This window comes from Notamacropus eugenii, chromosome 2, assembly GCF_028372415.1.
Source record: "Notamacropus eugenii isolate mMacEug1 chromosome 2, mMacEug1.pri_v2, whole genome shotgun sequence".
NCBI classification, from domain to species: Eukaryota; Metazoa; Chordata; class Mammalia; order Diprotodontia; family Macropodidae; genus Notamacropus; species Notamacropus eugenii.
Genome location: NC_092873.1, coordinates 216,729,723 through 216,757,720, shown reverse-complemented (window position 1 = coordinate 216,757,720; position 27,998 = coordinate 216,729,723). Strand labels below are relative to the sequence as shown.

Sequence of the window (27,998 nt, the reverse complement as noted above, 5' to 3'; positions counted from 1 at the left end):
GCTACATGAATATCAGCATTGTTATTAATTTAAAAAATCTAATGTTACTGCAATTCTTAGATTCGTTAGAATAGAAGATATTTTCTCAAACAATTAGTTGGTTTTAGTAGCCATGATTTGATTGAAATTTCAGTAAAAAACAAAGTAAAAATTCTTTCAAGGCAACTTGTGAAGATACATCAAGGTTCTATCAAGTGAGTTTTAATGTGCCTTCAGGTGAATAAAATGCACCCACTCTATGTAAGCAGCTCACAAAATATCCCTGGCTACTGGGGAAGAAACTATACAGTGTGTGTCCTTGTGCTCTGAGTAAAGTATCCTAATTTATTTATTTTACAGTGAAACTCAAGCAGTACATATTTGATTCCAAATTAAGAATTGTTTCTTCTCTTTTCCCTGGAGTACACTGGCAAAACACAAGCTGAGAGGCCCATGAAAAGATATTAAAAGCAAAAGACAGAGAAAATGAAAAATCAATGTAGCTTTAAAGCTATAGAAGAAATAATAACCATCTTCATTGTATAAACCCGAGGTTCCCAAAATGGGCAATCCCTGCCCCATAAGGGGTGCTAGAATGATCCAGGGGGACAGTAGAAGCCTTGGATACAATTGGGGGGCATTGAATAAAATAAAGGGGAGGTGGAAGCATAAGGAAAGAATTTTTAAAAACCATTCGTACATGTTTCATCTGGTGTGTATCAGTGTTAAAGTCATAGTGATTACACTATGTTCCAAATAAATATGCGAGATACATGTTATAACCAATCAGTGGTCAAGTCAACTGTCAGGTCTTAACAAGCAAGTGTTGGCAGCTGTTACCCATTGTTGGGAAGTCTAGCATGCATCCGCAGGAACATGTGCCTGTAATGACTTGTTTACAATACAATTCAATAGAGAATTCAATTCCAATCCCCAAATCAGGCCTAGATTTTCTCTTCATAATTCATAACCAAAATGACAATTTCAATGCACAAAAACACCCACAAATTTACAATAAATTATTAAATTTAAGATGTGATTCTTTTAAAAAATATTTTATATTGTTTTGAAATGATGTACATCTTTTTAAAAAACGTTTAAAAAGATTAAAGAAAGTAGATTTCTGGGGGGTAGGTGGGGGAAAACCTCTGGTCTAAATCTATAGCAGGGGAAAAGATGATTACCCATATTCTCTGAAATCATGTTTCTATACTCCATTTTTAATTCTCAAAAATAGGCAGGAATGTTTTTAGCTGCAAGATCTCAGAGACATTCTGTTCTCTCTCTTGGTAAAAGTCAAGTCCTGTGAGAAGTTCCACGTCACGCACCCGAGCAGAATGAGCCTGAAATCTTTCTTCGACCCAAAGAGCCTCTGATTTATTTGTCTAGAGAACAAAAAACACATAATATTAATGGATTAAGATTTTGTTCTTGGCCTGAAGACCTATTTGAATGCCTTCCTGCGGTATGGATAGGACCTGGATTACTGATGGCTACTCAGTTTAGGAGTAAATTCTGAAAGGTTGGAAGTTAGAAAGTGGGAAAAGCCTAATACTGTAGATGGTGTACATTGACTGGGGATCAGCTAAGCTAATCCTTAGCTTGGCCATAGAAAGAAGAATCTTTTAGCCACAACAATTTATGAACCTAAGGCATAAAGAAGATAATATTTATATTGGTAGTTTCCATATGGGGAAAAAAATCACATAGCCTTTAAATACTAGTGTATTGTTTTATTAAAGAACAGTTGGATTTTATATAATGTTTCCTATCAATTCTTTTCTGATCCCTTTTATGGGCTTGGGTCTTAATTTGGTGAAATTAGAGAGGGAACAAGTATGCTGTGGTAATAGAAACTCTGGGTTTATCCTCAGGGAAGATCTGGGTTTGAATGTCATCAATGACATCTAATTAATTGTGTTACCAAGAGGAAGTCAGCTTCTTCATTTGTAAAATGGCAATACCACCAGCACATATGGAGGTTGTTATGAGGCTCATAGGAGCTAACATATAGAAAGCACTTTTCAAAACTTGAAACATTATAGAAATTTCACCTATTATCATTTATTTGACAAATATTTTATTTGTAAAAAATGATTCAATAGTCTGAGACCTTGGCTGGGTCTAATGTTCTACATAGTAGCGCATACAGTGTTGTTATTCAGTTTACTTTCTTGGGGGCTTTTAAAATATTTTTTTAAACATCTGTTAGTTTTTTTTTCCTTTAATATTTTCAAGGAAGTAAAGAAGGCCTCCAGGGCACTGAGTAGATTCTTTTTGGGAAACATTTAGGGGAACAAAATGGACAACAGCTGCAGAGAACAGGCAAGGACAGATGGGTGGAAATCTGTAACGTCAGCAGGAACTTCCAAATAGATTAGATCATAGATTCATTTGAATATTTCCCAATTAGACTAGACTAGACTAGACTAGCCACCCCACTATTTTAAGTCAGATGAACTGTTTACATTTGACCACTAAGGCATATAACATATGAGGTTTAACAAACATTTATTAAATTCTTACTGTATACAGAGAATCATGCTGATGTCAAAGTTTAGATGATATGATCCCTGTTGTTAATATTAAAAAAATATACATATATACCTACACATATATACACACATATATATACATACAAATACTCTAAGTACAGTACAAAATAATACATGTCAGTCAATAAACTCATGAAGTTCCTGCTATGTATATGGCATACTGCTAAGCTTTGGGGATACAAAGAAAGGTAAAAGAAAGTCCCTGCTGTAAAGTAACTCACATGCTAGTAGAGGAAACAATATGAAATCAACTATTACAAACAAGATAAATACAGGATACACTGAATTAGTGAGGTACAAAAGAGTATGGTGGGAGGTCCAAGGGAGGAAAGATTCTTATTAGCTGAGAGAGTAAGGAAAACTTGCAAGAGGAGTCAGAAAAGTAACAGTGAATAGGATGTCAGTAGGTAAAGAGAGGATGGAAGGGCACACAGAACTAGAAAAGTAAAGTCACTGGATGTATTTTTGTGTATACATGGCTTCTAGGCTCCTTGTGCATAGATTGTTTCATTCTTTTTACTTGTATCACTTGAACCTAGACAGTGTCTGTCACTTAATTAATGCTTATAGATTAATTGATTGATTGATCCTAGAAAGGCCTAGTACAGAACTCTCCCTAGTAGGAACTCATATAGTGTTTGATGAATGAATAAATAAGAATTAGGTTGGAAGTTCATACTTTTGCCACCCATATGGAATGCTCTACAGAATGGGGTCCATTCCATACAACAAGACAGATACTCAAATATATGGTATGACTCGTGAGTCACCATCTTATTGCCAAATTCAAAGCTCTTTCTCAGTCTTGATTCTTTTTGGTCTCCCTCCATATTTAACATCGGTAATGTGGTGCAATGGGATAAGCCCTGGCTTTAGAATCAGAAGGCCTGGGTTTACAGACCATATCGGCTACTCTGACCTTCTCAGATCCCTAGTTCCCTAATCTACAAAATGATGGGATTGGCCTACATGACCACTAAGACCCCATCCATGTCTAAATCCAAGCTATAATCACTCCTTTCCTAGATACCATGTCATCACTGCACTCATTCTTAAATCCTTTAAATCATAAAATACTACACAAATGTGACTTATGCAATCCGGCTTCTGCCCCCATCACTCTACTGAATTACTCTCTTGACAGTTACCAGTGACTTCTCAATTGCTAAATTATTTTTTCCCCTCAGTATTTATCTTCCTTAAATTCTCTTTTGCATTTCATGGATTCACAAAATCTTGGTATTAGAAAGGACCTCAGGGTTCATCTAAACCAGTGTTGCCTGGAATAAAGATCCCCTGATAAGTATTAGCGCCATTCTGTTCTCCCTTGACTTCTATGATCTTTTCCAACTCTGACTACTCCTTCTCTTTCACCTTTTCATATACTCCAAATAAACACATTCCCCAGGAGTCTATACTTGGCCATTTTCTCACCACATCATTTCCCTTGGAGACCTTATAGAATCTTGTATTTTAAGGTATTACTTTGATTTGGATGACACTTAGACCTGTGTTTCAAGCTTTAACCTCTTTCCTAAGCTATAGGATCATATTTCCAACTTCCTGAAGGAATTTCATATCTAAATGAATTTTGGCATTTAAAAAAACTGGCACTTAATCAACATGTCTAAAATCACTTTTTCCACCAAACTAGTTTCTAGACCTGTTTTTCTTATCCCCAAGGTGTAAAACCTCAGAAACATTTGATTCTCCCTCACCTTTCAATCAATCATCATCTTACTGACTCTACCTTGATAAACTGTCTCAACTGTTGCCTTTCCACCACCATGATTGTAGTTTAGGACTAGGTTATTAACTGCTCAGTTAGGCTTCAGGCCCTCTTTGCTTTAACCTATCTTATTCTACTATCTTAGTATTCCCAAAATGTAGTTTTAATTATGTCATTTTCCTTACTACAAAATCTTCAATGGCTCTTCACCATTTATTTCATAAAATCTAAATTCATTAGCCTTGCTTTCAAGGCACTCCACAATACGGACCCACCATACTTTTCAGTTTTCACTTCTGTTACTTTCATATATATACTCTGCATATTAACCATATAGGTCTACTTCTCCCTTGAACATACTCTTTGCTCTTCTCCTACCACAGCTATCTATACTCATTCCACTCCCTTTGGCAGTAATGCCATCTTAGACTCAGCTCTGCTCATAGAAACCATATTATGTATATGTGTGTGTATATGTGTGTATATATGTATATATACACATATATGTACATATACATATATATGTACATATATGTATATATTTTAAGACTACAGTTAAGTAGATTTGGAGCTGGATGAATGGCTGGACCCAAAGAACAGTCATTAATGAATCCAGAGCAAATTGGTATGGCTCTATCATGGATCATATAGATCTATCATAGATCTATCATTGGCACCATGTTAGTCAACATTTTTATCGATAACTTAGATGAAGATGGGATACATATCAAATTTTGGAGTGATTCTTCCCAAAGCTGTGAGGAACATACATTTAAAAATAAACAGTATCCAAAAAGATATTGACAATATATTCAATATATGTGTCCATAATTTTCTAATATAATTTTTTGAAACAGTCTACAAGTGACTACTCTTTCTGCTTTCTTGATCCTAAATTTTATTTTTAAACATTTTCACCATCTGCCCCTGTCCTACTTTCTAATTAAAATTCCTAAATATTGATGCAAAAATTGATTAAATTTTGTCAGCCTCATCACATGTAATGGTGTGCAAAACACTGGGACAAAATAAAATAACTGAATTTATTGATATACAACCAAACTTCTAATTTTTACATTAAAACAAAAATAAAAATGATGAAAGCTATTAAGTGAACGTATAATGTAATATCCTCGAAAGCAGGAGCTGTTTAGATTTTGAAATTTAGAAATGCAATGCCTGGCATATGTTAAGTGTTTAATCAATGCTCATTGACTGAATAATAAGAATAAGTGTAAAGTACTATTCTTAGTTTCAAAAAAATTGGTTGCACAAGTATAGGACTGAGAAGAAATGGCTAATTTGCGTGGAAAAATCTAGAGCTTTTAGTAAACCGAAAGAACAATCTCTATCAGTAATGTAGGCTTTTTTTGGGGGGGGGGGGGGACGCAGAAAAGCCAGTGTGACCTTAGTCTGCATGAACAGAGGCACAGTATTCACACGAGAGGCATGACACTCTGCACTGCACTTGATGTAATGCGTTCAGTTCTGCTTGCCACATTAAGAACACTGACTCACCACAATGTGTTCAGGAGAGTAACTGGAATGCTTAAAGAACAGGACATTATACCATGCAATGATCAGGTAAAAGAATAAAAGAAGTTTATTTAGCCTGGAGAAGAAAAGGCTTGGGAGAATAGGATTTGGGGCTATCAGAGGGGAGACAAATGAGTTCATCTTAACTCCAGAAAGAACAAGAAGTGAAAGTTACAAAGAGGTAGGGTTTGGCCTAATGGAAGGAAGAGATGAGTCTCCCATCACTGGAGGTCTTTGAGTGGGGTCTGGATGACCACCAGGGGATTTTTAAAGGGGATTTCTGTTCATGTACTTGAATTATATGTGATACCATGAGAATCTGAAAAACAAGTTTAGGAATATCAATCTGGAAGCAATAGGCAGGATGGACAAGGAAAATGGGGGAGAGGCTAGATATACTGGGACCAGTAGGTTAGGATGCTTATTTCAATAGTGCAGGCAAGAAGTAATAATTGCCTGACCAAAGGTGGCAGACTTTGATGGTTCCTGCTTTCTTTCTTTCCCTTCTTTTTCTTTGCTTCCTTCTTCCTTTTTGCTTCCTTTCTTTCTTTTCCCTCCTTCTTTCTTTCTTTCTTTTCTTGCTTACTCCCTAGCACCATCTTCCTCAAGGGTTGGTCCTCAGGTATTTGCTCTTCATTATACTCAATGCTTCTGAGAACTCATCAACTCTCAGGGTTATAACTATCATATCTATTCAGTTCATATCAAAATGTCTATCTCCAGCTCTACCATTTTTCCTGACATATCATCGAATTTTTTTTTTTTTGGTTTTGCATCCTTTCTCTAACTCCTATGGAAAAGGTGACACAACCAAATTCAACCCCTGATCTTTGATTTCATCCTCTTGCATCTCCTCAAGGAGCTTTACCTGTCTATTTTGTCTGTCTCTGTCTGTCTATCTAGTATCCTCTGATACTGCCACTACTCAGGTACAGGTCGTCATCACCTCATATCTGGACTATTGCAATAGCCCGCTGGCTGGTTTTCTGCCACATGTCTTCCTCCACTCTAGTAGAGCTTCCACATACCTGTTAACTGATCTTTCTAAACATAGGTCTGACCATCTCTCTGTCTCTCTCTCTCTCTCTCAACACATCCACCCACCTCCCCCACCCTCCCCCACATACACACACACACACACACACACACACACACATACACACACACTAGTAGCTCCCTCCAGGATCAAAAATAAAATCCTCTGTCACACTTTTAAAGCCCTTTATAATTTAGTACCTTTCTACCTTTTCAATCTTCTTGCACTTTACCTCTCTCTAAATACTCTGTTGAGAGAGTTACAAAATCTTAGCACAGTTTTAAGATATGAAAGCTTTATTTCTTTTTCTTTTTTCTCTCTGTCTTTCTTTTCTTGCCCACCCCCTCGCAGCTTAGATTTTATGGACACCTTTATGTCCTTCCCTCGCACTCCCTGATGATGGGGGTTAGGGAGGATGAGGAGGGAAGTTCACGTCTCCCCATCCTTAAAAAACACACCCTTAGTTCAGTCCTGTCATCCCCTCAGGCTGTCGTCATATCTATTCTCTCCTCCACCGTCAAACTCCTAGAAAGAATTGTCTACAGTTCCTCATCCCTCGTTCATTTCCCCATCCTTTATAATTTGTTTTCCAAACCAATTACTCAAATGAAACTGCTCTCTCAAAGGTTACTGATGAGCTTTGAAGTGCTTAACCCTATGCATAGCCTTTCCTCTGTTCTCATTTTCCTTGACTTCTACTTGGTTCTGGATAATTGTGACCACTGCTAGATCCTCTCTCCTTCCTTCATTTCCATTCTAACTCTGTGCTTAACTGGGTAACAGCAACTCCTCAGTCACTTCTTCTGAATCATTATCCCTTAAACACTGGTATGCTAAAGACTCTGTCCTGAGTCTTTTCTTCTTTTCCTTTCTCCAATATGTCTTCCAAATGGTTCCTAAAATAAGCCTCCTCAGTAATAAATCTGAATGACATGCTACTTCCCAAATGAAAACCCTGAGGGGCTCCCTATAGTCTAATCTACAAATTACTTGACTTGACTTTTAGGAAGCTAGGTGGCACAGTGGATGGAGTTTGGAGCCTAGAGTCACGAAACATATCTCCTTGAGTTCAAATCTGGCCTCAGGCATTTTCTAGCTAAGTAAGTTACTTAACCCTTGGTGTCTCAGTTTCTGTGTCTGTCAAATGAGCTGCAGAAGGAAATGGCAAACCACTCCATTATCTCTGCCAAGAAAACTCCCAATGGGGTCATGAAGATGGCTTATGTTCTATTAATTTTATAATTAATATATTATAAATATATAAATAAATTTATAAATATATTTATATATTTATAAATAAAATATATTTATTAATATATTATATAAATTTATAAATATATATTAATATATTATAAATTATAATAATTATAAAACCTGACTTCAGTTAAACTCAAGAATCTAGCTGGGTCTAAATCCACCTGGCTTAGCTGAGCTCAGGAATCCAGCTAAGCTAACTTAAAGTTACTTTAAATGAAAGATTGTCATCTCTCATGACAGTTTCCCCTAGGAGACTTCATGGATATTTGTTTGTTTAGCCCCACACAAAATTATCATCCCCAAAGGTATATTGTCCATCCTTACCTGTCTTTGAGTCTTATCTCCCTAGCAAACCCTTCCAGGCACTAGGGAGTCTGCTAATTCAGGTGTACAAGATGTTGATGGGGCCCATAAAACAATTATGATACTCCTATCAGAAACTGCATGTATTAGAGCAGGAATATAACTCAACTTCCAGCATCCCTGGCATACAGGGAGCACTGACCACCAACCAGCCAAGACTGTAACATAGTGTGTAGAGCACACTGGCTGCAGAATGTACTCACAGGACAGCTTTCTATGTTGGTAGATCGATGAGGAATGATAAAAGGCAAGACATCCAAGGACCCAGGGCAGTTCAGTGGAGTATAAGTCTGGTCTTTGCAGCTAGTCAGCACCACGAAGTAATGAGTTGGGATGGGAATGTCAGTATCACTTATAAACCTTTAAAAAAAATGATTAGCCTCAATGTCATGAATTCCTTTGACTTCCAAGCATAGTAGCAGATTGGTAAAAGAAGGTTGGGGCAACACGGTGGCACAATGCACAGAGCACCAGGCCTGGGGTTAGAAGACCTGAGTTCAAATCCAGCCTCAGACATTTATTGGCTATGTGACTCTGAGAAAGTCACTTAACCCTGTTTGCTTCAGTTTTCTCATATGTAAAATGAGCTGGAGAAGGAAATGGCAAGTCATTCTAGTATCTTTGCCAAGAAAATCCTCAAGGGGGTTACAAAGAAGTTGGACACGAATGAAATGACTAAACAAAAGAAAAAATTGCTCTGGACATTTAGTTTCTACATTTGAACTTAGTCATACTCAAAGATTTCAGTAGAATCTCTAAATATAAAATTTTGCATTTGATATAATAAATGTATCGATAAGGGACCATGTGGTCTGCTGCAGAAAATATCAGACTGGAAAGCACTACACCTGAAATGCATGCACTTTAGAAAGCCTCTTTTCTGTTTTGTGCCACAAAATCCTTAAAATAGATTTACCACTTATATTAATTACTCCACAATAGTGTTGTTAGGCTAACTCAGGAGTGGGCAGCCTGTGGCCTTGAGACTACATGTGGCCCTCTGGGTCCTCAACTATAGTCCTATAACTGAATCCAAACTTCACAACTGTGAAGGATCACACTTGAGGACCTAGAGAACCACATGTGGCCTCCAGGCTTGCAGGTTCCCCACTCCTGGTCTAACTGATAAGAGGTAGTATGGCATTCTTGACAAAGTTCTGGTATTAGAGCAAGGAAAGCTTGGATTCAAATGTTACCTCTAATAATTTAGAGTTGTGTGACCCAGGACACAGATAAAAATTGCAATATCTATATAAGGTCCCCACACTGATGATTATTTGGATTGTACCTATATGGTTTTTTTGGGACTGGACCAATTATTTCATTAGATGAGAAAATCTTGATGAGGAAATTTCCTCTACCCATACATGTTGGCACCTAATTTGCAATTTATGATTTTACAGGGACAAGAGTGTAGAATACTGTATTTAATGCCAGACTTTTTCAATGTGTTGGTTAATTTTGCTCAACTGTTTCTAACCAGGCCAGTTCCCTCATTTTACAGATGAAGACTCTGAAGGCCTCAGAAGTCAAGTGAGTTGCCCAAGTCACCCAGCTAGTAAGTGGAGAGCCAGGATTTAAATTCTGATTCTGAATTCCTATCCTCTTTCCACCTCAGCACATTGTATATCCCATGAAAGGTTTTTATTGACAATGTTTACTTTATTCAGTTTCTATACCACTACCACAATTCCCTGGCTAAAAAACTCTTACTCACTGTGTAATGTCTTGGGGCTCATCGGAATGACCATCATAGTTGTGGTCAAACACCGGTCCACTAATCACATTGACTCCATTTCTTTCAGTAGCATATTTCACAAGCAGAACACGATGGAAGTAGTCCCACATTTCTGAAAATAAAAAGATTAGACAAAAATGTTTCATATTCTGTTGTAAATGAAAGCATATCTTTTCTATGATGGAAAATGATTTTAAATATAATAAAGGGAATTCTGCTTTAGAGAGCAATATCTATTTCACTATTTGCCAGAAGATATATATTTCTACCTTCTACATTTTGTATTTCTTTATGGCATGCAGAAGTAGAGTAACACAGAAGACAGAAGACCAGGTGTCTTGAAATTTCAAAGGCACAGGTTAAAGTCTTGCCTCTGCACAGAACAGTTGTGTGACCAGAGGGCAGGTCACAGCCTCTCTGTAATCTAGGTAGCTCCATGATCTAATGCAGGAATCTCAACCCTTTTTTTGAGTTGTGGACTCCTTTGGAAGTATGGTGAAGCTTATGACCCCTTCTCAGAAGAATGTTTTAGATGCGTAAATCAAAATACATAGGATTATAAAGAAAACTAATTATAAAGATATTATTTTTTTTTCCAACACAAGTTCATAGACCCTGAAATCTATACAAAAACCCCTCAAGGGGTCTATGGACCCCAGGTTCAAAACCCCTGGTCTAAAATTACAGAAAAAGTTACTAATCGCCACTCATCTATTTCACTGGAAAGAGTTTCTACACTGGGAATTCCCTAAACTGATAAAGTGACAGATTTGGACCCCAAAATATGTTTAACAATGATTAACGATGATAATTTACATTTATATAGCACCTATTATATATGCCCAGCACTGTTGTAAGCACTTCACAAACATTTCATTTGATCCTCACAACAACCTTGTAAGGTAGATTCCCTTCTACAGTTGAGGAAACAGGCAAAGTTAAGTGACTTGCCCCATCACAAAGTACTTGAGGCAGAATTTGACCTTGACTCTTCCTGACTCCAGGCCTGACCCTCTGTCCACTGTACCACCTAGCTACCCCTATTTAATTTGAATTTTGAACAATGAAATGAAAAGTTCTACTATTTCAGGCCTTTCTTTCTTTTTCTTTTTTCCATTAATACTAGCTGTGCGATTGTGAGACTTTCCCTGAAATCCCAAGGAGTTCTCTAATTAGCCCTAATATCATAATCTCAACCCCTGAACTTACGTTTAAATGCTTCATAAGTGGGAATCAAATTACTTGTAAGTAAAGCATCATATTGTCCGTTGGCTGTCTTGTTGAACACTGCCAAAAACAAAAACCAAAAACAATAAAAACCTACTCCAGTTATTGAGGGGAAAAAATCAAGTCAAGTCAGCAAGCATTTATTAAACACCTACGAGATACCAGACACTGTTCAAGGAGCTAGGAATGGAAAGAAGAGCAGATATAGTCACTTGTTCTCAGGAAGCTCACAGTCTAAAGGGGAAAGGGCCAAACCATAGTGGAGCCTTTGGGGCTTGACCACACTTGAGCATCCCGTATCATTACTCCAGCTCCTCACTCACCCCAACCTTCCCCTCTTAAATATGCTAACACAATCCTTCAGTATCTGGCTAACTAGAATAGTTAGTTTAAAGAGAAAGCTACCCTCCCTTATTTACAAAGATGGAAGACTATGGGTGTGGAACATGGTACAGTGTCAGATTTCATTAATGTATTGGTTAGTTTTCCTAAACTGCTTTTTTTTCATTATTATTTATTTCAAAAGATGATTTATTGGATATTGTAGGGTAGAGAGATATAATCCCAAACAAAGGTGATATTTTAAAAAGATATAATTAAAATGTTTTTTAAAAAGCTAAATAGGAGGCTACCAAATAGTGTGCTTCCTCCTTCCACAAGATGTGGCCACACCGCAGGTGAGTTTTTTCTTGACCTGGCCCTTATCTTGAACTCATCATTTAATGGTCTCCCAGGTATTAACATTACATTATCTTATGGTCAGTATCTCCACACAATGAGGCAATAACCTGAGGCTTTTTTAACACAATGGAATTTATCTCTGAAAGTTAGGGATGGATTTTATGCAGGCTATGCGGGTAAGTATTTAACAATCAGCTGCTTGACATACTTCTAAGTTTAACATACAATATTAACATTTTCTCTGCCACTTTCTTAAGTCTAGACAGTCAACAAAATAACAATGAGGTCTTGATTCATGGCTTTTGTTGATTTCTGAGGTATAAAGGTTCACATTGAATTTAATAATTGGATTTACCAGACTGCTAGATGTAATATGATCAGGGCAGAGTACAATAGCACCACTACCTACTCCTTATTCTGAGCCATATGGTGCAAAGAATGTAGTATCACATTTACTTTTTTGATGACCATATTACACTGATGATTATTATCAAACTGGTAATATACTAAAATCTTCAGATCTTTTCCACACATCTTTTCTAGTAATATCTTCTCCATTTTGCACTCTTACAGATAATATTTTTGGTATAAGAACAGAACTTTATATTCATCTCTATTAAATTTTATTCAATCCAAGGTCTTGCTCTAGCCTGTTGAGATGTTTTTTGGAACTGGACTCCACTTAAATCTCTAAAGTATTCATTTTATCTGTGTGACATCTGAAAATCTGACATAAAGGTCATCTGTGCCTCCATTAAAATATTTTTTTATGAGTTAAAATGGGCAGGGTCAAGGAGAGCATGGCATAGTAAATGTGACATTTGATTTGGAGTCAGAAAGACCTAGCTTTAACACATTTCTCAGACGCTTACTTAGCTATGTGACTCTTACCTACACCTCACTTACCTTCTATACACCTCACTTACCTTTTATACACCTCAATTTCCTCATCTGCAAAATGAGTGGGGTGGACTCAGTGTCTTCTAAGTTCATTTCCAATTCCAAATCTATGAACTGCTTATCATAATAGGTAGTATTCACATAGTGTTTTCAGTTTCACAAAGAACTTTACAAAAATTATCTCATATTATCCTCACAACAGCACTGTGAGCTATGTGCTATTAATACTTCTTTTACACATGAAAAAAATGAGACACTGAAGGTGAAGTTACTTATCTAGAGTCACATAGCTAATAGGCGTATGATGCCTGATTTGAACTCAGATCTACCTTCTTTCCAAGACCAGGATTAGCTATTACACCACCTAACTGTCTGCCTAAATGCACACAAAGCCATTTATTTAATAACATATTCTATAATTTTTCAGAAATTAATTGAAATTAATCTTACTAGCTTAGAGTTAATCCAGCTTTGATACTATTTACATATTTTTGAAGCAGCCTGCTGCTAATTGGTTAGATTGTGATCACTTTCCCCTTTTTAACATGTCTCTGAACCTCTGTGAATTCCATTTCTGGTCAGGCTAAAAATACTGGAAATAGCAAAATATCAGAAGAGAAACTAGCGACCCCTTGAAATTACTGGAAATTTCAAGGGAACTTCAGTAAGAATGATGTTCCATATTCAACAGGGAATAAATTCAAGGTTCAAAAAAAATATAATGGCTTTTCCAGATTTCTAGAGAAAGTAAAAAAATATATATTTTAAGAGTTGTTGAATTGCTTAACTCCACCAATATCCATCTGCTCAATATATTGCCATATGAAGAAAATCCTCCAGACTCTGACCTGAATTCTTTAGAGAGACAGCTCTGTTTTTAATACAGGCAACATTTGGGTAGTAGCAAGAAACATATACTTTTTTGGATGTCCATCTCTCACCAAAGAATTGTTTTAAATTTAAACTTAAACCTGATGAACTCTCTAAACATCTGGGTAAGATTACAGATGACCTGTGGCTCACACTGCAAAATTTATTAGTCTTTATTACAGTTGTTATGTTGCCTCTGGTGAGCACACAGCCACTGAATGCCTCCTCCTGTGCAGGCTGCTTACCCCAAGAAGGTTGTTTTGGTTTGGGGTGTATGTTTAAGCACATGCCCACATCCAGCTGATGAAGGCTTTCAAAGCTGCTGTGCTAAAAAGAGTCATACTAACTAGGAGGATAGAGGAAGCCGTGGGTGATATTCTTTTCGGCTGAATAGATGGAACAATTTTGGCTCTGAGAAGGAGAAATCCTAACATCAGCCCGCAGACAGTCTGGAACAGTGGGAGGAAGAGGCGATGTGTCTCCCTGTTGAAAGGAAAAAGAAGAGAAGGAAAAAAAAATTACACCCACAGTTGTGGCTAAGCCAGTACCTTGTATGGTTTGTGACTTCCCTAAAATGTTTTTCATTTAACCTTTTCCTATTTTCATAATGAATCAACTCTACAGGAGTAATGGAAACAGATGTTTTCTGCAGTGTTTTCCTCCCCGTGGTTCACTCCTGGTTGGGAACACCCGTGATAGTAAGCCTGCCACACAGGAAAAAAAAAGGGTGAACAAACCAAAGGAAATTTGGGTACCAGAATTCAGAATCTCTAAAAGTCAGTGACTTAGAAGAATGGATTTATATTTACATGGGGAAAGGCAAGTATCAGTAAGTGTTTTCATTTTTTAACAATAAATTAAAAGTAAATATATTTTAAATCCAGATGTGAACATTATATTGTTCTTGAAATATACACTGATTGTTATCTACAGAGAGTAGCCGTCATTAATTGCATATCTAATTATAAGCTTTTGCAATTTGTACATATGGGTTTTCTTTATCATTAAATTGTAAATTCCTTGTGAGTAGAAACCATTCCTACAATTTCATTTGTGAACCTACTCAAATTTCCAAAACAGTTTTCAACCCATAGCAGAAATCCAATAAGAGTTTCTGACTTAAATGCAATGAGCTATTTTTTAAATTGTTTTGATTTGTTTAGTTTTTAGGAAAGGGAGGAGGGACTAGTCTGGAGCTAAGATTTCAGAGATTTAGGGGAAACTCCTGCTATGGAAACACTCTCTACTGATACGGATCCATAACTCATTAGTAGCTTAGTGTCAGGAAGTTATCTGAAACACTTAAAAGATTAAATGACATCACCAAGATAACTCAGCAAATAATTATCAGAGGGAGAACCTGAATGAAGACCTTGTTGACCCTTAGGTTATCACTTCGTATTGAGTTCTTAATGGGATTAGAAATATTCAAAACAAAGGGACAGAGCAAGGCAGGATTAAGCTTTACTTTCCTCCTTTGTAAAGAGTTGGGCTTGACTATAAATATAGTACCTTTCAGTTCTAAAGTCTATGTTTTTAAATGTTATTGATCAACAAGCATTAAAATATATAGTAATATTATAATTATATATTAGTCCATTGTATTGAAATTAATTATTAATATTAATATATTACACTATTATATTGAACTGACCTGGGAATTGCCAATGAAATCACAGGTCCAACCTCTACATTTACTTTGAAGTCCACAAAGTCAGTCAATCAATCAATCAATAAGCATTTATTAAGTACCTACAATATGCCAGGCACTGTGTTAAACCTGTGTATATTGAATTTGATCCTCACAACACTCCAATGGGGTATTAAACCAAACACTGAACCTGGGGGTGAGTGCTAGCAAATATTCTACTGTTTTATTTCTATTAATATATGAATATATGCATGGAGATTTTGACAACATCCCCTCTACTGACAGGATAGTTTCATCAGTTAGGTACAAAAAAGTTAAGGCAAATCAGACTTAATTTCACAAAACTGTAAGTCTGGCCAACTTCATAAGATGTCTAAGTTTAAAATTTTTGAAAAAAAAATTGTATTGTTTTAAGCTAAAGCAAAAACCTTGTTAAATTGTCTAGACCTGTAGTATTTCCTGCAAGTTCCCATACTGAGAAGAATGGGGCTAGCCTGAGTAAAGAGAAAATCAAAACTTCTTTAGTATTTATGTGGTAGAGTGGGGACCTGAAGCTCAGACACTCTTTTCAGGCTGGTTTCATGGGATAGATCATTTAGTAAATGTTGGGTTGGCCTCTTTAAAACCCTCTAGAAAAATAATTTTGTTTCATGTCATTTACCATTTATCAAGCACCTACTTCATGCAATAGAGAAGATAATGGCAAACTCCTCTACTATCTTTGCCAAGAAAACTCCAAATAGAGTCAGACATGACTGAAAAGGACCAAACAACAGCAAAAACAACAACTTTGTGCACTGCAGTTCTGTACCCACTATGCCATGCTTTCTCTTTCTAAAGGAAACATATGGTAACTTTTTTTGTAAGTAATAAACACTGAAAGGTAATGTTTCTAACTTCAAGACACAGGTGAAAAAGCTCCAAAAAGCAAAACTCTGAAGACAAAAGAAATTCTAATTAGGAAAAGGGGGATCCACCTAAAGAAGACAATGCAGAAACACAAAGTACTCAAGAACAAACTCCTATTTATGAAAGAAGAATACAGGGGATAGAAGCGAGATCAAGGTGAGGAGTGTTGTCTAGGAAAAGAGGAGTGTGGTCTAGGAAAGTTAAATGTTTTGTTGAGTGAGTTGAGTCTGACAACAAATGCTAATAACAACAACAAAAACTTTTTTAAAACCTATGTTGGGTTCTGATACCTAAACCAGGAAGAGCCAAAACAGAGAAAGAAAATTATAGACAAATTTCTCTAATGAATTTAGATGCAGAAATTTTAAATAAGATATTAGCAAAAAGAATATAGCAATTTATCACAAGAATAATACATTATGATAGGTAGGTTTTATACCAGGAATGCAGGACTGGTTCAATATTAGGAAAACTATCAGCATTATTGATCATATTAACAACAAAATTAACAGAAACCATATGAGTGTTTCAATAGATGCAGAAAAAGTTTTCGACAAAATACAACACCCTTTCCTATTGAAAACAGTGAAGAACATAGGAACAAATAGAACTTTCCATAATATAATAAGCAGTATCTACCTAAAATCATCAGCAAGCATCATATGCAATGGGGATAAGCCAGATGCATTTGCAATAAGATCAGGAGTGAAACAAGGATGTTCATTATCACCACTGTTGTTTAATATAGTACTAGAAATGTTAGCTTTAGCAATAAGAGAAGAAAAAGAAATTGAAGGAATTAGAATAGGCAAAGAAGAAACTAAGTTATCACTCTTTGCAGATGATATGATGATATACTTAGAGAATCCCAGAGAATCAAGTAAAAAACTGCTTGAAATAATAAACAACTTTGGCAAAGTTGCAAGTTACAAAATAAACCCACATAAATCATATGCATTTCTATGCAGCCCAAAAGCAAGAAATAAAAAGAGAAATCCCATTTAAAGCTACAGTAGACTATAAAATATCTGAAAGTCTACCTGCCCAAACAAACCCAGGGACTATTTCAATACAATTACAAAACACTTTTTTCACAAATAAAAGTCATATCTAAGTAAGTGGAAAAACATCGGTTGCTTGTGGGTAGACTGAGTTAATATAATAAAAATGGTAACTCTACCTAAATAAATTTACTTATTCAGTTCCATACTAATCAAACTACCAGAAAATTATTTTCTAGAGCTAAAAAAAGGTCACAATTCATCTAGAAGAACAAAAGGTCCAGAATATCAAGGGAATTAATGAAAAGAAATGCAGGGAAGGTAGCCCAGTCCTACTAGATCTCAAATTGTAGTTATAAAGCAGCGATCATCAAAACCACTTGGTACTGGCTAAGAAATAGAAGGGTAGACCAATGGAATAGGTTAGGTACTCAAGACACAGTAGTCAATGAATATAGCAATCTACTGTTTGATAAATCCGAGGATCCCAGTTTCTGGGATAAGAACTCATTGTTTGAAAAAAACTGCTGGGAAAACTAGATAACAGTGTGGCAGAAACTGGGAATAGACCAATGCCTGACACAAGAATAAGGTTCAAATGGATACATGATCTAGGTATACAAACTGATACTATAAACAAATTAGGGAAGCAAGGAATAGTGTATTTGTCAGATTTATGGAGAATGGAGAAATATATGGCTAAACAAGAGATAGAGAACGTTACGAAGTGCAAAATGGATAATTTTGATTACATTAAATTGAAAAGTTTTTGCACAAACAAATCCAACGCAACCAAGATTAGGAGGGAAGCAGAAAACTGGGAAAGAATTTTTGCAACTAGCATCTTTGATAAAGGCCTCATTTCTAAAATATATACAGAACTGAGTCAAATGTACAAGAATACAAGTCATTCCCCAATTGATAAATGGTCAAAAGAACAGGCAGTTTTCAGAGAAAGAAATTAAAGCTATTGTCATAAGAAAAAAATGCTCTAAATCACTATTGATTAGAGAGATGTAAATCAAAACAGCTCTAAGGTACCACATTATCAGACTGGCTAACATGATAAAACAGGAAGATGATAAATGTTGAAGAAGATGTGGGAGAGTTGGAACACTAATTCATTGTTAGTGGAGCTGTGAGTTGATCCAACCATTTTGGAGAGCAATTTGGAACTATGCCCAAAGGGTTACAAAAAATGACCCAGCAATACTGCTTCTAGGACTGTATCCCAAAGAAATCATAAAAATGGGAAAGGGTCCCACGTGTACAAAAATATTTATGGCAACTCTCTTTGTGGTGGCCAAAAACTGGAAATCGTGGGGATGTCCATTAACTGGGGAATGACTGAACAAGTTGTGGTATATAAATGTAAAGGAATACTATTGGGCTATAAGAAATGATGAACAGGAAGACTTCAGAGATGCCTGGAAGGACTTATATGAACTGATGCTGAGTGAAAGAAGCAGAACCAGGAGAACTATGTACACAGCAACAACCACAGTATATAGGCCATTTTTCTGGTAGACTTAGCCCTTAACAGCAATGCAAGGACCTAAAACATTCCCAAAGGACTCTTGAAGCAAAATGCTATCTACATCCAGAGAAAGAACTATGGAACTGGAAAGCAGAATATCTTCTCTTGTGTTATCTTTTGTTTTGTTTGGGTTTTTCTCATGGTTTCTCCCATTCATTTTAATTCTTCTATGCAATATGATTAATGTGAAGATGTATTTAATAAGAATGTATATGTAGAAGCCATATAAGATTACATACTGTCTCGGGGAGGAAGGGGAGAAAGAGGGCGAGAAAAGTCTAAGACTTTATGAAAGTGATTGTAGAAAACTGAAAACAAATAAATTTTTTAAAAATTTTAAAAAAGAAAAAACCTATGTTGTAAATTTTTTTAAAGGTTAAATATAATAATAAGAAAAGCTATGAAGGGGACAAAGAACAAGGAAAGAATCAAAGAAGGTAGGATTGTTGCTCTTCTAGATTAGATGATAACAATGATGATGAGAACTACTCAATTCTCACCCTCAATTGCCTATTAGACGTTTTAAATTAATAGAGATTCCTATTAGACATCTCTACCTATTAGACTTCTGAAACCCAACACACCATGAACAAAAATCATTACCTTTCCCCCAAAACTCTTCCTTCTCCTAACTTCTCTATTACTGTCAAGTGAACCACCATCCTCTCAATCATGCAGGTTCACAACATAGGTATCATCCTCGACTTCTCATTCTCTCTCACCTCCCATATCCAATCTATTGCCAAAGTACTATCATTTCTATCTTCATAAATTTTTCTAATAAATAAGCCCCCACCCATTGCCTTTTGACTCTATAACTGCCCTAATTCAGACTCTCATCACCTCACACCTGTTAGTTGGTCTGCCTGCCTTACTCCAATCCTTCATCCACTCAGCTCTTCATAGCATTGCACCATCCTACCTTTCTAGTCTCCTTACACCTTACAACCTTCCACATATTACAAGACCCATTAATACTGGCTTACTCTCTGTTCTGCACACATGATACTCCATCTCTACATTCTGAGAGTTTTTATTTGCTGTCCTCTGTCTTCAAATAGAGGACAGCAAGGTGGTGAGATGGATAGAGTACTGGACTTGGGGTAAGGAGATCTGAGTTCAAATTTGACTTCAGACACTTACTGGCTGTGTGACCCTGGGCAAGTCACTAACTTTGTTTGCCTCAGTTTTCTCATCTTTAAAATGAGTTGGAGAAGAAAATGGCAAACCATTCCAGTATCTTTGCCAAGAAAAATCCATGGACAAAAATTCATGGGTAGAGTCAGACATGACTGAACAGCATCCTTGAAATGCTCTAATTGCTCATCTCCACCTCTGATAGGAGATTCCTGGACTCCTTTAAGTGTCAGATAAAGTCTCATTTTCTGCAAGAAGCCTTTTAGCTCCCCTTAATCTTAGTTCCTTCCTCTGAGAGTACTCTCCCAATTTATGTTGTATATATCTCGTTTGTATCAAGTCGCTTCTTGTTTCCCCTTGACAGACCACGAGCTCTGTGAAAACAGAGACTGTTTTTGCCTTTCTTTGAATCACCAATGTCCAGTACATAGTTGGTGCTTCATAAATGCTAGGTAACTGAATGACTCAACTCCAAACCTGCTTCTATTTTATTTTCCCTAAGAGAATGACCTTTGAACTAAAAGGGGCAAAACATAAATGATTAGCAGGGCATGGAAATCCAAGATAAATCAAATAATCAGGCAACACCTAGCTGTCCTCGATGAGTTCAAGGCAGTAGGCCCAGGTAAAGTATATCCCAGAGCAGTGGGGTCAGACCTGTAGCCTTCAGGCTGCATGCCACCCACAACACTTCCAAGTGGGGCTTGAACCAGATTAAAATGTAATTGAGAAATATGTAACAAAACAAATAAAAAATTGGTAATCTTAATGTTATTAAACTGACATAATATGTAATGGTATATATTAACATTATGTTAATAATGTATATTTTAAAGCCAACATGCACTTCACAGATTGTTATGAAACCTCAGTCTCCCCTACCCCATTTCTACCTGAGTTAGACACCACTGTCCTAGAGAACTCAAAGAACAAGGAGATGTTATTGCTGTACTGTTGGTGGTGATCCTGGAGAATAAGAGTAGTGCTGCCCCATTGGTGGATGAAAGAAGAGGGTAAATGTCTTGAATTTAAAAAAAAGGTAAGAAGTTAGAGTATAAACCAGTAATCTTGTCCTTGTTTACTCTAGAATTTGCAAAATTCTAGAATAAATAATTAAGGAAATTGTGAGTACTTAGAAAAGGGAACAGTGATCTACAGGAACATGACCTCAGCAGGCACAAGTAATTCTAGACTACAAGTATTTCTGTTTTTGACTGGTTAACTTCACTGCAGATTAAGAGAGTCCATTGTCTACTCAGATTTTTTTAAAAGGTTCTAATGTATTTTTATTTATTTTGTTAAATATTTTAGTCTGGTTTAGGCTGCACTTGGGCATTGTGGCTCATGCCACTTGTTTAATTAACACTTTACATATACATTACAATTAGAAGCATGTTCTATTTAGATTTTAACAGGGCAAAGTCTCTTTGACTTGGGGATAAGGTGGAAAGATTTGGGTTATCTGATAATACATTCAGGAAGTGGAATGGAAGTGATGGTGTAAGACAGAAAGAATAACCATGAATGGAGCAGGTGCCTATCTGCAGTGGTTCTCCAAGGGAGTGACCTCAAAGAGCTGTGCTGCTGTTACAGATTTTTATCAGTGGTTTGGATGAAGCCACAGATGGCATGTAAGTCAAATTTACAGGTGACACAAAACCTAGAAAAATGGCCAAGAAGTCAGAAGACAATCAGGCTCCAAAACAGACTTGCCAGGTTAGCATAGTGGACCAAATCAAATAATGCAGCATTGAACAGGGATGACTGTAAGTAGTTAGTCTTCAGACCCAAACATCAATCCCATATAGGCAATGTGGGGGAAAGCTAGTTTAAAAAAATCTGAGAATTTTACTATAGTACAAGCTCAACATGAGTCAAAAGTCTGACGCAGCAGCCAAAAATGTTAATGCTCTTATAGATTACATTTTGGGAAGTCTAATGTACAAATGAAAAAGGTAATAGTGGCAGGTCTGTACTCTATCCTGGTGAGACTAGGGGACCTAGGGATGAAGCCCTGGATCTGCAGTCTGGGAAGATCTCAATTTAACTCCTATCTCAAGTAGGAGCTGTATGCCCCTAGGCAAGTCATTTAACTTCACCTACCTCCTGGTAGTGTGGTGAAGATAAAGTAAAAGTGCTTGAAAAGCACTTTGTAAACCTGAAAGAACTATAAAAATGCTAGCAATGGTTGTTATTATCTATAGTGTTCCATTCCATTATTAGCATGACAATTTATAAGTCACGTGACCCTGGACAAAGTACAGAATCACAGTTAATCACAACTTTTCTGGGACTCCATTTCTTCATTCCTAAAAGAAAAATAACACTTGAGCAGCCTGTCTCACAAGGTCATTGTAAGGATATTAGATGGTATACAGGGTGTCCCAAAAGTCCTACTACAGTTTCAAGTTAATGAAACTCAAAACTCTAAATGATAAAGCATTATATAGTTATATAAGCTGAACAATTTTGGAGGGTGTGTGTGTTTATAAACACATAAGACTCAAGGCTAGAAGGGACTTCAGAGACAATCTGGTCCAAACTCTTAATTTTACAGATAAAGCCCAGGAAACTCAAATAACTTGCCCAGAATCAACACAGTAAAACATCAGAGGCAGAGACCTGAAAGCAGATTCTTGTGACTGCAGAATCACTTTATCATTTTGCCTCCTCATATTATTATTTGTAATGTAGCTTGTTCACTTCTATAAGAAATGTTTTAAAAGATTACTTCAATTACAAAATATAACTACAGCAGCTGGATGTTGAAATTAGGTTGAGACTTGAGTTAGGTAATGTTGAGACATTGAGGCAGGTAGTTGGGCAAAATATTTGCTTTACTACTCTTCCCTCAAACTGACATAAACATCCTGAATCAGTTTTGAAAGACAGGTATGAGAGACACCATTCAGCTAGACCGCTGTCTAGTTTAAAGTACTGTCTAAAAAATCCTGGATTTTCCATCAGCTTCATAAATGTAGATTTCTTGTCTGCTGAATTAGAGCCACATGTAGACTGGGTGAAGACTAAAAAATATTTGTGGCCTCCTTACCCAGTCACAGAGCAGCAAAAGTGGCACAGTAGATTGAGCAATTGGCCTTGAATTAAGAAGTCCTGACTTCAAATCCTGTCTCAGACATTTACAATCTGTGTGACCCTGGATAAGTCACTTAACCTGTCTTTCTCAATTTCCTCAACTGTCAAAGGGAGATAACAATAGCACAACACACACACACACACACACACACACAGGATTGTAGTTGTGAGGATTAAATGACATAATATTTGTAAAGTAATTAGGACAGTGTCTGACGTGTAGTAGGTGTTCAATAAATGCTTGTTTCCTTCTTTCCTTTGAAGTACATATAGTAGAGGGTCTCCTGGGAGGGTGTGGACCCCAAACACATCACTTCTCCATTTTGATTCCAAGAAAGAGTGCTGTTGTGACATTTAAATCTTTCTGTATCTCTTGTGGTTCCCTTATAGCATTAGGAAGGGATGGGGGAGGAGAGATGGGGATAAAGGGAAGAAGGATTATGAAATTCTCAGTATGATACAGAAACTCTGGCACTATTTGAGCACCCTAGTTCTATTAGCCTTACTACTTAAGGTGCTAAGAACTGCCAGAGTGATTAGCACAAGGATACTAAACATTTTTCCCTTATAGTTTGATTGGAGTCAGGGAGGAATAGTAGGAAAGTACTGTGAAAGAGCACAGAACAAGAGGTCCTTTAGTTCCACAGCAACTTTCAGGGCAGCTATGAAATTTATCAGAGCCTGAAATAGAAAGGTCAAAACACTCTTTTTTTTCCCTGGGATTATAACTCAGTCTCACTTGTTCATAAGGCTATGTACTAGATAGCTGAGATTCCTTTCAATTCTAGAATTTCTCTTGGAGAAAAATTATCTACTTGGTTTTTCATGTTACAAAATTATGCAGAAAAATGGTTCGTAATATCCATAATTTATTGCAAAAAAAAGTGAGGATTAATACATCTATTTTATTTCAGATTGTCAAAAAAGCCCTTTCAGAAGACTTTTTAAATTACAAAGTATAGAAAAGGTAAAATTTTATTTGAAAAAAAGGACTACCTTGAGGAAATTTTAGTTTTGTTTTTTTAAAGTCCTTCCAAGTAAGTCTCCTAGCTATTTAAAGCAATGATTTTAAATATTATTTGCCCGTTCCTTCCCTTAATAGCTAGCTGCATGCGCATTTCTCCTTTTCTTACTAAGAAACAAAGCTAAGACATTTATTCTAAATAAATCCCAATAGAGACCCAGAGGCAGCTGCTGCAGATCATAAGGTTAAATTGCAACCACCTCCCTCTAGTTGTTTTCAGACAACAAAATCAGAAGACTCAGAAGCCACAAAAAAGAAAGAAGCTCATAGGTACAAGTCAATTGAGCACATGTTCAGAATTGCTCCTATTGAAGGTCTGATTTTCAAGCACAAAGCTGATTTACAACATTTTTTGTGCTAAGTTCAAAACATCCTTGTATGTAATTTTCTTGAACCACAACATACTAACAGAGTAATTTCTGAATTGGAAAGCACAAAATTGCTAGAATTCCATCCTGTCACATGGACACATGGAGAAAAGGGCCTCTTTGGCATGAGTAAAAGGATGGGAACTCTGGTTAAAAATGGAAGCTAGTAATACTAAATAGTTGTTTCTGCCAATGAATTGTTTCATTAACCTGGAAAGATCACATAATGTCTCTGAGTCTTGAATTCCCACCTGTGGGTGGCCAATGCTTGGTAGACCAATAGTGTAAAGACCGAAATAAGAAGAAAGACATGTTGCACACACAAAGCATTTTACATTCTGATTAATCCATATATCCTATGTACCTGATTTCATAGGCCCTTCAAAAATATGACTCAGACGTTTCTGATAAGTGCAACCTTTTTAGGCATGTTGGAGGTGGGAAAGGAAAAGGGAGAAGAGGGAGCACTAATAACTCTTTTAAGGAACTGCAATCAAAATGTGGCATTCTAAACAAAAGGACACACATTTATACTTGATTTTTAGTGTTTATATTATGAAAATAACAGCAAGGTTCACTGGAGGTTGTTAATAGGTTTGCAAACCAGTATTTAAAAATCATGTCATTCAGCTTACAGTGAGTAAAATATTTGTCCCCATAGGGTAGCAAACTATGTTAGTTCCATGCTGCTGATGACCATGCCCAAACAGTTGTCAGTAACGGAATTTGGCTTCCAGTTCAGGGCTTTAATTAGTGGTAGGAAATTTACTTCCCTCTAAAATCCTGGAATGGAACAAGGAGAATAGATATCCAGAGTCAACCAATTCCTTCCTCTCCATAAAAAAAAGGCAGAAATTTTGCAATGTACTCTTAGCAAGAAGAGAATTAGCCACAGGTTCATCATCTGAAAGTCTCTGTATTCTGAAAATTAAGGCCTTTGGGAAGGTAGAAGTTGGAGAGGGGAAGTTTTTGTGAAAAGAGTTCCTTAGATATTTATCTTTTCAGTCTAACGTACAACTTTTTCCTTGTATGTTTCTTAAAATAGTGTTTGTGGTTTATTTGTTATTAATTTGGAGAAATACATATATTTTCTCACCAGCCACTAACCCTCTTATACACAGACCTTCTTCACATCTCACTATTTCACATAGGTAAGGACTTAAGTACTTCATTACTTGCACTAATGCAACTTAATTCAAAGGTCTTTCCCCTTTGGTCATGTTTTATAAGAATTAAATTTTAATATTTCTTCAAAATCATATATATATCTGATATTGCAAATTCAGTGTAAATTCAGATATTCTGGGAGTCAGTAGACCCAGTTCTGTCCCAACTCTATAAATGACTAGCTATGGTACGATATGTAAGTCACTTACCTGCCTGAGCTCCATTTTCACAACTACAAAATGAAGGTTATTAAATTAGATGGTCTCTAAACTTCTTCCCTTCGTCAACATCATGTTTAAAAAAAAAAGCAAAACACTGGCTAATATAATGGCTAAGTTAGTAAATGTGCTGAGAAATATACTAAACTTTACCCAATCCCCAAACAAATCTTCCATCCTGACATATTGTTTTACAAGGTATGATCAATCTCCTATTCTCTGGGGCAAAAACAATTCTAGACCCTTGAATGTATGAATAAATATCAAGAAAACTGGATTTTGGTGAAGAATCATAAAATTTTAGGAATTAAAGTGACCTAGAGTTACCAATGAAGAGTCCTGGGAAGGCCACAGAAACCATCCCATCTTCCTAAAAGCCCAAGTAATAAAGTGCCCTACACAGATAAGATACAAATATATCCGGTAATCCATTTAAGGGGCTTAACAATCGTTGCTGACTTTTCTTGTAGTTCTTATAAGCTGGATTTTGTTTTATTTTTTTCCAGTCCTTTCTGACTCAGTTTTCTTGGCAGATACTGAAATGGTTTGCATTTATATTTTATGAATGAATGAAAGCCTGTTTATTTTACAATGAGGAAACTGAAGCAAACAGGGTTTAGTAACTTGTCCAGGGTCACACAACTAAGTAAGGTCTGAGGCGAGATTTGAACTCAGATTTTTCTGAGAACACCAGACCTGGCGTTCTCTCCACTGCACCACCTAGCTGCACTGACTTTACAACTAGTTTATATCCTCTGATTCCGTAAATGGTAGAAATGACGAGCCGTTTGGTATAGAATCACAGAAACATCAGCCAGTGTTCTTTTACAACTCATTTAATTCCATTGTTTTTAGGCATTCCAAATGGATGCTCTGCCTTTCTTCCTGGGCTGTTTTAAGGATCAGGTGAGATGAACTGATTACAAAATTATAGTCTTAAAGTTCTTTAAAACACAAGCACATTCTCCTTCAGTATAAATGTATTTCATCACACTCCATCTCCTTGCCTTTAAGCCATCCAAATGCTTTAAAGTCTGAAGTGCCAAATGGAATCTATCAGTTGCATTGGCTTGAGGCCAGTAAGGTGTAAGACTAGAAAGAACAATGGACTCAGAATTAGGAAGAGCTGGGTTTAAATCTTACATCTGATCTATCCAAACTGGTCTCTCCGTTCCTCCCACACAGCACTACAACATAAGTAGCTATGTGGCATGGTGGATTAGAATTGAAGTCAAGAAGACCTAAATTCAAATCCAGCCTGAGACACTTGCTAGGTATGCGACCTTGGGCAAATCACTTAAACTTCTGTCTACCTCAGTTTCCTCATCCATAAAATGGGGATGATAATAGTACCTACTTCCCAGGTTTGTTGTGAGAATAAAATGAGATGATATTTATAAAGCATTTTGCAAACATCACACTCCGATATGATCATCATCATCATCGTCTTCATCATCATCATCATCATCATCATCTCCTATCTCCATGCCTTTGCAATGACCTTCCCTGATGCCTGGAAGACTTTCCTTACCTTTGCCTCACAGAATACTTCTTTTCCTTCAAGATATGGCTTGGTTGGTATCTTCTAAACAAACCTTTTTTGGTACCTCCAAAAAGCCCTCCCTCCCTCCCTTGTATTTAACTACTTTGTATTTATTTCAATTTATTATCTTTCTAATTATTCTGTATCAGTTTATATATGTACTTATTGTGTCCCCCATTAGAATGTAAACTCCTTGTGCGTGAGGATTATATCATTGTTTGTATTTATATTCCCAGTATTAAATACCCTGTGTATAATAGATATCTAATAAATACTCATTGGTTGATTGATTGCTATATGTCAGCTCTATAACCATAGGCACATCACTGAGCCTGTTTCTTCGTTTACAAAAACAATAATACTAATACTCATTATTTGTACCTATGCCTAATAGTAGCATTGACAGCAATACCCATACCTACCTCAAAGAGATGAGAGGACCAAATGAGATAGCAGGTAAAGTGCTTTGCAAACCT

The 27,998-nt window shown here is 36.4% G+C and overlaps 1 protein-coding gene across 3 annotated transcripts in view; it reads right to left on the bottom strand.

Annotated features, from left to right (window-relative positions):
- Window positions 1–1,018: 1,018 nt before the first annotated feature.
- The window catches only part of ENPP3 (ectonucleotide pyrophosphatase/phosphodiesterase 3), a 110,997-nt gene continuing 84,017 nt past the window's right edge, over window positions 1,019–27,998 (bottom strand). For all 3 annotated transcript variants that reach the window (XM_072643344.1, XM_072643346.1, XM_072643345.1), the window contains 5 exons: window positions 14,219–14,354; window positions 11,403–11,480; window positions 10,173–10,305; window positions 8,659–8,815; window positions 1,019–1,364 (listed from right to left, as the gene is read on the bottom strand). In XM_072643344.1, coding sequence (XP_072499445.1) covers window positions 1,200–1,364; window positions 8,659–8,815; window positions 10,173–10,305; window positions 11,403–11,480; window positions 14,219–14,354 — 669 coding nt within the window. In that variant the 3' untranslated portion in view covers window positions 1,019–1,199. The remainder of the gene's footprint in view (window positions 1,365–8,658; window positions 8,816–10,172; window positions 10,306–11,402; window positions 11,481–14,218; window positions 14,355–27,998) is intronic.